This window comes from Balearica regulorum, chromosome 10, assembly GCF_011004875.1.
Source record: "Balearica regulorum gibbericeps isolate bBalReg1 chromosome 10, bBalReg1.pri, whole genome shotgun sequence".
Classification (NCBI taxonomy): Eukaryota; Metazoa; Chordata; class Aves; order Gruiformes; family Gruidae; genus Balearica; species Balearica regulorum.
In genome coordinates, this window is record NC_046193.1 from 15,404,690 (window position 1) to 15,417,653 (window position 12,964).

The 12,964-nt window shown below is 45.7% G+C and overlaps 1 protein-coding gene across 1 annotated transcript in view; it reads left to right on the forward strand.

Annotated features, from left to right (window-relative positions):
* The first annotated feature begins 1,565 nt into the window (after positions 1 to 1,565).
* The window catches only part of PTPRG (protein tyrosine phosphatase receptor type G), a 408,244-nt gene continuing 396,845 nt past the window's right edge, over positions 1,566 to 12,964 (forward strand). Inside the window, exon 1 of the mRNA XM_075762295.1 lies at positions 1,566 to 2,126. Coding sequence (XP_075618410.1) covers positions 2,042 to 2,126 — 85 coding nt within the window. The 5' untranslated portion in view covers positions 1,566 to 2,041. The remainder of the gene's footprint in view (positions 2,127 to 12,964) is intronic.

The following is a 12,964-nucleotide window of genomic DNA, read 5'->3' on the forward strand; positions in this document are numbered from 1 at the left end:
AAGGAAAGCCTATGAAAATGCAATGCCTCCTAATTATGGGCCCTTTGGCTGCAGCGTAATCGACTGATTTGGCACCCTGGGCTGCATGGGGTAAGCCTGGATGGACACAAAGAAAAGTCAGAGCGCAGCAGTGGTGAGTACCCAAGCCCTGAGGGCTCTGCTCTAGTGATCCCTAAGTTGAGGCCAGGGGAGAAAAAAATCACTACATTCCACTGAGTAAGTACGACTTCTTCTGAATTCCCCTAGTCTGTTCCTCCTCCTGCCATCCATCCCCTCTCCTCTGGAAACACCACAGATGTGGAAGGTTTGCAGGTAAGCAAAGAGGAGATGGTCACAGCAAATGACAGAACCAGAGCTGAGCACAGCACGCACTGATAAACCCCTGCCAAACCCTTTCTATTCTGAAACAGAATCCCTGTAATGGAAATAATTACCAAAGAAACAGACAAAAACTACTTCTGAATGAAATTTAAGCTTCAGCAGACCGCAGCACCACCAGGAAATGCCAAGTACAAGCAACCATCTCTTCATCCTGAATTCACACCATTTTTTGTTTCTGTTTCCTGTGCAAAGTTATCAATCACTCAGAAACTGCTGCCGGGGGGGGGGTGTGGATCAAGATTTGGATGCAGTGTGCCGTGGGACAGACTTCACCTGACTCTGCAAAAATGTCAGACAACTATCTCATTTTGAGGGGGCTTTCTGGAAATATGGAGTACAATGCATGATACTGGGGGAAACTCAGAAATTTTGTGGGGGACCTCTGGCAATACCCAGAATGTGATGGGGGGGGGGGCAGAGGGGATCTCTGGCAATACCCAGTACAATATAGAAGAGGAAAAAAGCTGTACGATTTTGTGAGGGACCTCTAGTAATACCCAGAATGATGCTTAATACCGGGGGAGGAAAAAAAAAGCTGTATGATTTTGTTGAGAATTCCTGGCAATACCCAGCACAGCATTAAGCTCTGGCAATGCGCCGCGTGCTGCACAGCACTGAAGGGGATGGAGAAGAACTATATGATTTCGGGGGGGCGGACACCTCTGGCAGCACACAGAACGATGCGCACAGCTGGGGGCAGGGGTTGGGGGGTGACAGACGGGACGGACACGGACACCCAACCCCAAGCCCCGGCAGCGTGCACAGAGGGCGGCATAATGACATAAGTAACTTCAAACCGATACCGCTCCTATAAGAGTGCAAAATCCTGAAATTACAAACGGCAAATTACCGCGGCTCAATTACACACTTTCCCCCCAAAACCCGCCGCTGCCGGCAGCGCCCCCGCTCCTCCAACACACACTCCGCAGGCAAACGGGCGGGCGGCGGCGCCGCCGCTCCGCGGAGAGTGCGCGGTGATTGCGCGGAGATTGCGCGGGGCGCGGTGGGGCGCAGGGCAGCGGTACGGGTGCGTGCTCACGAGCGGGCCCCCGCAGCGAGCGCGCGCGCGCGCTCCCGTCCCGCCCCGCCGCCGCGGCCGCTTTAAGGGCGGCGGGGGCGCGCCGCCGGGGCGCCCGGCGCGCCGCCGCCTCGCCTCGCCGCCGCGCTGCGCTCCCTCTCCCTCTCCCTCTCCCTCGCCCCGCTTTAAAGTCTCCGCCAGGATCCGGGCTCGCCCGCCACTTCCTGTACGGCAGGATGGAGCGCGCCGGGGCCCCGGCTGACCGCCGCCCGCCCGCCCGTGCGCGGAGGCGGCTCTGAGCGCCCCGTCCGCGGCATGCCGCGCGCCCCGCCGCCGCTGCCCGCCTGAGCCTCGCCGCCCCGCGCCACGCCGCGCGGGGGGTCCCCGCGCCCCGCCGGCGCGCCGTCTCTGTCCTCCCCCTGCCCCGCGGCCGTGGGGTTTTTTCCCCGCTGAGCAGGCGAGCAGGAGCCCCCCGCTTTCTCCCGCAGGGAGAGGGGTGCGGGGAGAAACTTATTTTCAACAAGTTTGTGGGTTTTTTCTTTTTGTTTTTTTTTTTCTTTTTCTTTTTTTCCTTTTTTTTTTTTTTTTCCCTGTGTGTTAATTATTTTAGCCCCTCTCCCCTTTCGATGTGCGGCTTTGGACATGCGGAGGCTACTGCAACCGTGTTGGTGGATCTTTTTCTTGAAAATCACCAGCTCCGTGCTCCATGATGTGGTGTGCTTCCCCGGTGAGTGAGCGCGGCGGTTGGGGTTGGGGGGGGGTGGTCCCCCGGTGCCTCCACCACACGTGTCTGCGACCTCCGTGGGCTGTCGGCGGGGCACCCCGCGAGTGCGGAGGATGCTCAAAGGACCGCGGGGGCCCCTTTGCACGGGTGGCCCCAACGTTGGTTTTCCCCCGGCTCCGCAGCACCCTCCCGGCTGCGGGCAGCGCTGCCCGCGAGTGGGGCCGTGCGCGGTGCACGGGCCCGGATCCGCGCTCCCGGCGCGGTATTTCCTTTCTCCGGTGCATTGCAGCCCCCGACGGCGTGGGGCGAGCGGAGGGGTTGCTCGTGCGCTGCGCTTCTTTCGTGGGGCTGCCTGGGGGTTCCCTTTGTGCTGCGGGACTGCCGCCCTCCGCCCCGAAGGGACCGCGACTCCGCGCTCCGACCCCTTGTTGCAGCCCCCCCCGCCCCCCGCCAAAAACTTAGTTGTGCGGGGCTCTCTGCTCTTCCCACCCCACTCGTGTCCGCGGTGGGTGTCTCGCCGTGCCGGCGCGCTGACCTTGGCAGAGCAGGGGGGCGCGGGGCTGAGCGCCCGCTCCGCACCCGGGGCTGGCTCTGTGCAACCACCCTCCGCACCCGTGGGAGAGAGCTGGTGCGGGCAGCGGAGCACCCAGCGCCCACCGTGCTTTCCACACACACACCCCCCCCCCCCACTTCGCACCCCATGGCTCGTGCCTGGGCATCGCTCCTCGCCCTCCGCCGAAATGCAGGAGCCGCGTATAGCGGGGCCGCGTGGGCGCTCTCCGCGCCCCGCGGTGGGACCCGTGTCCCCCCGCCCCCCCTCCAGAGCGCCCCCGGCCCGGGGGAACTCGCGGCGCCCGCGCGGGGCTCCGGCTCCCGCCGCCTCCGCAGTACCCCAGGCCTTCCGCCAGGGGCGCTATCGCGCCGCCGGCGCCCCCGCGGGGCCGCGCGCTCCCCTCCGCCGGCGCGCAGCGCGAGCCCCGCCTGCCCTGGGCACAGCACAGCGCGCGCCTCTGCGGGGGTCGTGCCCGCCCCCCCCCCCCCGCGTCTGCGGCCGGAAGGATCGCCCGTAGCACCCCCGCACGCCCCAAAAGTGGTTTATTTATTTACTTTTTCCTGGGCTTCCTCGCTCCTAGGCGCGATGGGGCTGGGGGCCGAGCGGTGGGTGACCTAGGTGGGGCGGGTGTGATGTGAGGAGCCCTGGGCAGGGCGAGACCCCCCTTCCCCCGCGAGGTCCCCGCCCCGCGGGTCCTCCTGTCCCTTCTGTGGGCTCCTGATGCCGCCCGGGTCGCCGGCTGTGTCCAGGTGTGCAAGCGTGAAAAGAAAGAAGTAAATTCTGGAAGCTTTATAAGAACATCCACTTCTCTCTCCTTTTTTTTTTTTTTTTTTTCTTTTTCACTAAAATACCCTTCTTTTTTTTTTTCTAACCCCAAACATGGAGACAAGCAGATAGACCCATACTATCCCAGTTCTTCTACCAGCTTCTCACATGGTACAATGATTTGAAGCAAAAAGAAAGTAAGTTGGAGAGAGGGTTAATACCTCTGCAGCTCTTGAAGAAACATTTATCTTCTTTGTATTGATTTCTTCTCAATTTCAGCCCTCAGAGTGAAGCCTTTCTCTCTGGTTCTGATATATATTGTGCAGTAATTACATCTAGAAGGCAGGCTCCATGAACGCTTCAGAAAAACAAGCTATGATGTAGGTTTAATATGACAGTATTGTACGACTTGCTGATTTACATCAGTGTTGTTTGAACCAGATAATATTTGCATTATGGTTTGAATATAAAGACAAATGCAAGCAGAGAGTAATAGGTCTATGCGTATTTGCTGCGTATAGATAAACGCTCTAAAGCTAGAAGCCGTAAACCAGCTGTGTAATACTTAGGAATGTTTCGGGGCTGTTCATTGCTGAAGGTTTGCTTGGAAAGCAAACTATTTTCCAGAAGGGCTTTTACGCATTTAGTTTTTGTACAGAGGTACCACGTTAGACTCAGTGACTTGCCTACTCTTCTATGCCTTCTTCTGAAAAGCAGTAATACCTGGTGTGTGTGCGTGCAAGGGGTGGTAAGTGAAACATGGTGATAAACAGGGACGCTCCAGACTCTGATCCGGTACATCAGAGATGCCTGAGGCAGGAAAGCTGCAGGGAGGATCTCAGTGGACTATAACAGGACATTGGTGCTGACAACATCCAATGGCAAATCATCGGAATTTGTGTTGGTGGGGAATCCCGGCCAGATATTAACTGTTTAGTATCTACTGCAAATGTTTCAGTACCTTTCATTGCATTTTCTAGAGAGGATTAAAGAATTAAGGTATTTGTTATTTTATGTGTTAATTTACAAGCATCTTTCTTCCTTCCACTTCATATCTAGCTCTCTTTAAATGAAAGAGAGGTCACTTTTTATTTTCTCCCCTGCAAATCACTTTACTTTGTGAAGAAACATAAAGGCTATTTTTTCTTTGTTCAGCAACAATAAATGAACCATGCAGAAAATAAGTCTTTGCAGTATTCCTTTGTTAGGAGCATTGTAGTAGGTTTTCACTGTTTAAGTAGATATTTTTGTTGCTGTTCCTTTGGTTGCAATAAGAGGAAGGAGTCATTCTTGCACAAAAAATATGTGGGTAAGGTTTTGCTCTTTCTGAAGTGTGAAGTTTACTGCATTTCTCTGTGGGCTTGTCGCTGGTAATTGCATTGCTTAATAAATCAAAGTAAGACAAGGTAAGAGAGGTTGTTTCCATGGGGTCCGTTTGCTCATTAATCTAAATTCACAGTACCAAAAATCAGTAAGACATAAATATTAACATTACTGTGATACCCTCACTACATATTTTCTCAGTGCTTTGCCAAGAGAGGATAAATATTTTTTTGTAAAGGAAAAAGTACACATTTGTGTGGTTCTTAGCTGTTGCTGTGACAATCTTGTAATCTAAGGAGTGACAATTGTTAGTGTTTTCTTACGCTAGATGCATAAATGACAGTAATTTTCTTAAATCTAGATTGGCTCTGGTAATGGATCAAATTGTTGCTGACCTGGTAACTACCTGTAAATGGGTTTTGGATTTTGAGTCCTAATAGTTCTGAATTGAGAGTTAATTTTGCATGTAACTGTCTTCTGCTTGGAGGAAAAAAATATACGAGGAGCTTTTCCCTATTAATTAATCAAATGCTACTTCAGATTATTTTTAAAGGTATAGAGAAGACCAGCTTTGTTTCTTGAAGATTTTACAGGGGAAGGTGTGTTGTGCACGTAGAGAAATACGGAACGTACAGGAGAGGGCCCTCCAAGACTTTATTTAGTCCTGTGGTTTTTATGAAGATGACACTTCTTACATTTTAATTATCCCTTACTTTCCATGCCTTTTAAAAATATGCTTTACCTTACGGGAAGTTGCTAATAGAGTCCTTGCAGATAAAGAATGTCAAGTGAGCCTTCCCAGGCTGTAAGAGCTGAGCTTGCTGGTGTGTTTCTGGGGGGAAAACTCAAGGGAGAGCTTTGCTATCCGTTAGTAGGTTTACAGGAGCCGATTTCTGGTTAACAGAGCCAGGACACAGCTTTCAAAAGTCTTCAAGTAAGAGTACGAGGCTTCCTGAGTTGGGGAGGGAAGAAGAGGCATCATGGAAGGAAGGGATTTCAGTATATCCAAAAAAGAAAGGAACACAGGTTGAAGCTAACTGGAATTATTCCCTCGGTCATATTGGGGTGTTTGCAATGTCTAAAAAGCCTGTCTTCAGGCTTGCCCTGCTTGGAAGAGGGAGGAGGATTTTTGCTTGTGTGTATGAATTAGGATTTCTATTACTGCTGTCCCATCCCCTATCTCCTCTCCTTTTTGTCTAGGAAATGGAGATGAAAGGGTGTTTAATCCTGTTCAGAAAATGGATGTCTTGGTCAGAGCAGTGAGGAACTTCTGTGAGTCTAGCACAGAGATGCCATGTCATTCACCTGTCCCTCCCGCATCTGCGCTGGGAACCTCTGCTGAGCAAATAGGTCCTGCTTGGTACCCTGAAAGTCACTGGAAAACACTTACTGATTTCTGTAGGGTGATAGTTTCACTCCCAGTTTCTGGGTCTCTGCAGGGACGAGTGTTGCATGAAGTTACATACGTGCGCTCAGTTAAATCTGTACTGTTACAAAGTTGTGCAAGTTTAATAGCTGGGGTTTGTTTCCAATTACAGAAGAGACAGATAACAGTGAGGACTCTATCCATCTTATGATCAGTACTCAAGGACTAACATACTTAGAATTTTCTGAAATAAAATGTTATTAATGTTGACTTTAATTTCAAAGTTCAAGTTTCATGGTTAAATTAAAGAAATTACTTCAAACTATTAATCTCAACTGTCCTTGGCAAAAATGCTGGTCATTTGGTTGCTGCTTTTTAGCAGCCAAATGAACGTGTGGCACGATGTGCTCTGAAGCCTAAGGGTACAGTAATAACACAGTACTCTAGCTAATATATAACTTTAATCTGAGAAATTATGAAAAAATGAGACTAATTTCTGTTTGCTTAAGTTACTGTGTTTCCAGTTTTAAAGATCAGAGTTGTTACTGTGTGTTGACAAAATTGTAATTACTTATATTTACATGCCATGAAACTTCAAGTTTAATTCTAAACAACAATTTTTAAGTATTTTAGGAAGTGGAATCTCATCAGTAGAGACAAATGTTCTTAAAAGATATGGACTCATCTGAGGATGTAGATGTACATCAAATAGGTTAATTTATGGTTTTATATAACCCTTCTGGGGACTGCTTGCTGCTTTAGGTGCCTAAATATCTTTACAAATTTTTCCCTTCTTCATGAGGTAAACTCCTATCAATGTTTCTTCCAAGTGGAAACTGCAGACCTGCATCTTCTTGCACCAGATTGACAGGAATGTGACTTCATCGATTGCCAGAGTTACTTCCATGAAGAATTTGGCCTTAGCAACTTTGTAGAGACATGCTGCATTTGGAAGCAAAGCAGAGAAGGAAGATAGAAATTCATGCACGCTTTGGTACTCAGCAGAGGAACTTGGGGTGTGGCCAACTGGGGATGCCCAACTAGAGACTAACTTTTGGTGAAAGCAACTAGTTTTTACATGTCTGTGTCAGTAAACCCTTAGAGAAAAAACAAAACACAATGAAGCAAAACAAACAAACAAAAACCCCTAACAGAATGAATGGTCCTTGGTTGCGGTTAATTTGTCCATTACTCAATATCTTGTGGTAGTGCTGATGGTCACGTTATCCGTGTTGCAGGCTACAGATATGATTCCACATTACTTGCCCAGGGCAAGTCAAACTGGCTTCTTTCTTTTAATGCTGCTAACATGTGGTAGAGCTCTCCAAAGTGATCTTGCCCCATTTTGGTGAGGACAGGTGTACTAGATGAGTTAGGGCTACTTTGGCCATGTCTCCAAATGCTTGCCTTCCAATGTACAGTCGTCTTGTTGAGGCACAGCTGCCAGGACACAGTGGATTCCTGGTTTATGCCTTGAGCTGTCACACATTTCTGGCTTAAGCAGAGGCCTTTCCCATCCAGAAAGTAAACAGATGAACGAGGGTGCAAACTGCAAATGCAGCAGTGAAGATACTGTGATATTCCATGGGTATTGCTGTTCTTGTTTCATTTTTCCTTTTCTCTGATTGCTAGCAGTATTAGTGGGAAGCTGAAGGAAATGGTGGTGAATAAACTCCCAGCTGACTGGAGGAGGAGGGAGGACACAGGGCAGTAAGGAAACTAAGAAGTTCGTGCAATCACTGTAAGATATGTTTTTGTTACACTGAATGGGCTCACCTTACAGCAATTTGAATTAGTCTTCAAGTGAACTATGGTTAAAGTAAAATCAGTTATTACATGGCCTTGGTTGTTTTTTTAATGTGGTTTTATTATGCATCTCCAAGTTTGCTTGGGAGTTGAAGTACTAGCGTTCTTAATTATCAAGTCATTTGAATAATGATGAACCATTTTCTAGAACTTAAAACTTGACCGCATCGTGCACCTGCCAGCAGTACTGACACATAAAATCTCAATTGACGTGGGTGTTGCAGATTTTCTAAGCGTAAATGCTGCAGTGATGCCTGAATATGTTTATCCTGTGCCAGTGCCTGCTTTGAGGGACTTTGTATTCATAGCATGGAGGCCTTTCTAAAGAAAATCTAGGTGTTTTGAGACTTGGATGCTTAGCTTAGGAAAGCTGCTTTGAAAAATCCTTTTTTCTGCTTGCAGATACGTAATGAATGAGACCTTGAGCCCTGAAGAGCTGCATTGGTATTTAGGAGCAAAATGTGGGATGTTATTTGGTCTTGTGGCAGCTGTTTTGTTCTCTTTTTTTGAAATAAAATGCGCCTGTCTCCCTGACAGAGTGCTGTTAAAGTTCTTCTGTTGGGAGTCAGTTTGTTGTGCTGACAGTAAAGGAAAGCTATCTGATAGCTCCTTGCAGGCAGAGTGGACAGTTGTTCAGTTTTCCCACACTTCACTCTTTCAATCTTCTGTCCTTGCAGGAGGCTTGTAAGAGACGTATAAAATGCTATCATACTTGCTTTAATCAAAGCAGTGCCTTGCCCTTTCCTTACTCCTATAGAAGCATCTACAATTTGGATTATTGTTTTTAGCTGTCTAAAATTTTAGCCCCGGGGTTTCTTGATCAGTGTGTCAGACTGGTTGAAAAGCAGTGTTAGTTGTCCTGAAGTGGAAGAAGACTTCGTTGTAACAAGTGGTGAACGGTGAATAAGCAGGATATGAAGGCAAAATCACTTGTGCCAGTGTACTGGATAAGCCATTTTTCTACTGTAGAGCTAAATAGAAATAGTTTCGTCCTGACCCTTGTTGATCCTAAACAGTAAACAAGTTATTTTCTTGGGGCCTCATTCCATTTTTTAAAACAAGGATGTCTGTGAAGTAATCCCTGCACCACTGAGGATCAACGCCTACCTTTGTGTCAGTTTGGTGTGCTTAGAAATGTTCTCCTGCTAAATCTTTTTTTTTTTTTTTTTCCCCTCTCCCCTTCTGGATTATAAATTAACTTATTTTATATCTTGGGAGGCAGTGAAGCTAGTGATACACATCTCAAAATAAGTAAGTTTTGGCTAAGAGTGGTTTTTTTGTTTTTCTAGGAAAAGTTTAGTGATTTTGTTTTTTACGGATGTTTGTATAAGCCTCAGTTTAGCAGGCCTCAGCATGAGAGTGTTGTGTCCATGCATCCCTCCCTACCCCCAGCCCCTTGGAAACCCCAAGTTGAGACAATAAAGATACCTAGTAGCTTTCAAATAATTAAGTACAGATCTGCATTGCTGTCACAAGTGAGGTTAGGGATTAAATTTTCGATAGACTTTCACTGGTATTTTGATTCCAAAGGTGCTTTCAGACTCCTGGAGATTATGGTATAGATTTACTGCAGTCAAAGTAGAACTGAGGGGTTGTGCAGCAGGACTGTCTCTTAAACATTGCATCCATTTAGTAGGTCAGCAGAGAGAACCACTCTAACGAACATTTTTTCTTGTTGGTCTCCATGCTACTTGTAACTAATTTACTTGTTATTCTTACAGTGCAGTAGCTTGTGTATTTTGTATTTAAATCCATGCTTAAAATACAACTAAAATTTGCCTGTTGACAGCAGTTGCATCATATTTTAATTGGTGAGAATTGCTAATGGAGTGTTCAGGTTCTAAAATTAGTTGTTTATTTTTCCTTTCTTCTTTGCCCAAGGGTTTTGCATCAGATTATATGGTTTCTGTATAGCTGTTTGTATTCCAAAGCAACACCTTTGTGCAGTTTTAGCTATTTAAGTAAGTGTTAAAAGTATGGGCTTAGTAACAGCAGTTTCAGAAACTGTGACTTTTTAAACTGTTTCTTACTACATTGTTTATGCATTGTAAAGTGCTTCTCTTTTGTTTACTGTGAATTAATTCATTGTTATCTTTGTAAACCTGTGCAAGTTTATAATGTTTTATCTTGGCATAATGGCAGGTCCTCAGCTGCTGCAAATTGCTGTAGCAGGATTGATGCTACTGTTTCTGTGGCAGCTTTCATCAGGTGAGAATTTGCACCATAACCCTCATCATGACATTATTCTGAAAAACAACTCTGTGCGTTCTTTCCAATATTTCTATAGGTTGGCTTTGTGTCAAAGGTGCACAGTTTTGATACTGTCTTTATGCTTCATGGAGGGTTTTTCTTTTACTGTGTGGTGAAATGCAAAACCACCCCTTTGTATGATTTTGCTTGCTGTGAAGCAGAGGTGTCTGGTCCTTACGTTAAAATTGTGGCTTTGTGAAGGGACGCTTGTCAGGTGTATCGGTCCTTGGAATCATTCTGTTGGGTTGTACCTAGTTTTTTGACCAAAGCTGTGGCTGTTGCAAAGGAATTTGTGTGGTTTTCTGTCAACAGCTGTCAGTTTGGTGTTGTTTTTTTTTTAAATAAATTATTTGTTTGCCCATTTTGAAATGATACCCAACTTCTTTGCCTTAAATATACAGTCACTTTAACAACTGTCTTATATCTGTTTCACTTTTCTCTACTAGTTTAAAGAGCCCTCTGATCTTTTGTTACCATGAAAAGTACTTGCACATTACAATAAAACCATGTCACAATGTCCTGATTAACTCAATGACCTGAACTCTACAAGCCTTTTACTATCAGATTTTATCCAGTCCTTGAATAATTTTTGTACTAATCTTTTTTGCCTTTTCTGCAGGTTTTTTTCCAACTTATTTTTAGAAAGGTGCACACCAGAACTGAACACTGGTCTTATTCATATCATAATGTGGGATGCTATTGCCTTTCTGTTTGTCCAAGGATTTTCGGTGGCCTATTTTTCTGCCACAGCAAGAAAGCTCATGTTGATTGTTTGCCTAGTGTGACTTCTAGATTGTTACTGGAGTTACTGCTGAACAAAATAGTCTGCTGTTCAGTGCATGTGGCCTAGATTGCTAATTCTTAGGGTTTTTAACTTTATTAAAATAAACTCTTTGAATGGATCTCCTTTTTTTTTTTTTTTTTTTTACATGACTTGAATATGGCTACAATAGCAATTTTAGCAATAGAAAGGAAGGCAGGACTCTTTGACTTAAGTCCTCTGCAATTTTAGTGTCTTAGATACATCTTTTGTTCTGGTTTTGTTTGTTTCCTTTTGTAGCCCAACAGTTTTTAAGGGAGTAGCTAGTACTCAGTGCATCCCATGATAGTCAAGGGCGCTGTTGTGGACTTACCTAAAATGGGTGTCTTAGGATTTGACTTCTGTTAAGCATTGTAAACGAAAGGCTTCACACAGCTCCAGAACATGGCTGTGACCTTCTGGTCACATTATCACCCTTGTGCGGTAATGCTGATGTGGCTAGCAGTTGAGCTTCCTTGGAAACTTGGAGTGGGGATTATGATTTGGGTGTAACCCCAGGGAGGCAATAGATTTCTTAGGAATGTAGTGATTTTTTTCCCCATCCGTTCCCTCACCCCATTACCGTTACTCATGCTACTGGTTTTGATAGAAAGTGTTTCATTTTCTTCTGCTGCTGGATGCAGGTGGGGGACTGGATATTGAGCTACTTGCAAGAATTTAGATGATCTGCTCTGCTACTGTGGCCCTGTTTCCATTAGGGTGGCCTCCTTGGATGCTTTTAGCTTTCCACCTTGATTGTGCTTATTTTGGGCAAATTTGCACTATGCATCAAATGAGGAAAAACAATCCCTTTTCCCCCAGCTAATATTATCCTGTCTGGTGTCTGTGAAGGTAGATGAGAAGGTGGAGAGATCCTTGTGACGGAAGTAGAGAAGGACTCCAATCTTCCAAATATGAGAGCCTTCACCAAAAACCACTGAGAAGACCTTATCCATACCTATTAGCTAAAATTGGATCAAGTTCTGGCATGCTGAAAGGATCATAAACTTAATTGTGCTTGATCAATACTGATACTTTTCTTGTGCTTCAGGAGGACAGAGTACAATATGAGCCAGGCAGGCCCTGGAGAGCAGAGAGGAGTGACCTGGCAGTCTGCCGGGAAGGTTTTAACTAGCCTTTAAAGTGATGGACTAGATGGCCGTGACCAAAAGTCCCTTCCAGTGTTGTTCTGTGCTGCACATACTCTTACTGTGCACCCCAAGCCCCTGGTTGTCCCTGCTCCATGGCCATGCTTGGCCTGGAGACCAGAGGAGTAATGTGTATCTGCAGCTGCTGCAGCCTATGAGAGACTCATGGTCAAAGAGCCTCTGCTGTGCACAGAAGGGGACCGTGATGCCCAATGTTATCACTTGCTAGAGCGTGAAGCCTGCAAGTAATGGTAATACAAATGTATTTCAATTTGTAACCTGGCCTTCTGTATCAAGATTGGACTACTTCTATTCTGTTGCACATGTGCATCACTTGGGGAAACATGCTGATAGTACTTAACATTTAATTGCTTCTCTTGATTTTATTTGTAAATTAGAATCTAGAGGATCTGTAAGAAAAAAAACCCCAACAGTAGAGCTTAATTGAACAACATTTTAGAGTAACTAAAAAAAAAAAAAAGACATGTAGCTTTCCAGCTTTTGGAGCTGAGACAAATGCAAACTTACTTATTGATCCATACATATGATATCATATTTTAAATACTGTCTAAACTAGAGGTCATCTCTATACTAGATTGCTTAAGAATCTGTCTATCTTATCGCATCTTGTACTCATTTATAGTTGTTGCCATTTCTGGCTTTGTTGGAGAGACAGCTAGTGTTTCAACCTAAATTAAAATCAATAAGAGGCAATTTCGTTTGTTTTTTAACTACTAGAGCAGCCTTTTTTCTTTAGTAAACCTCTCTATGTTCAACTAAGGCACTTGGTTCTTTCCATCAAGATAATTGCCAGACCTCATTAATTCCTAA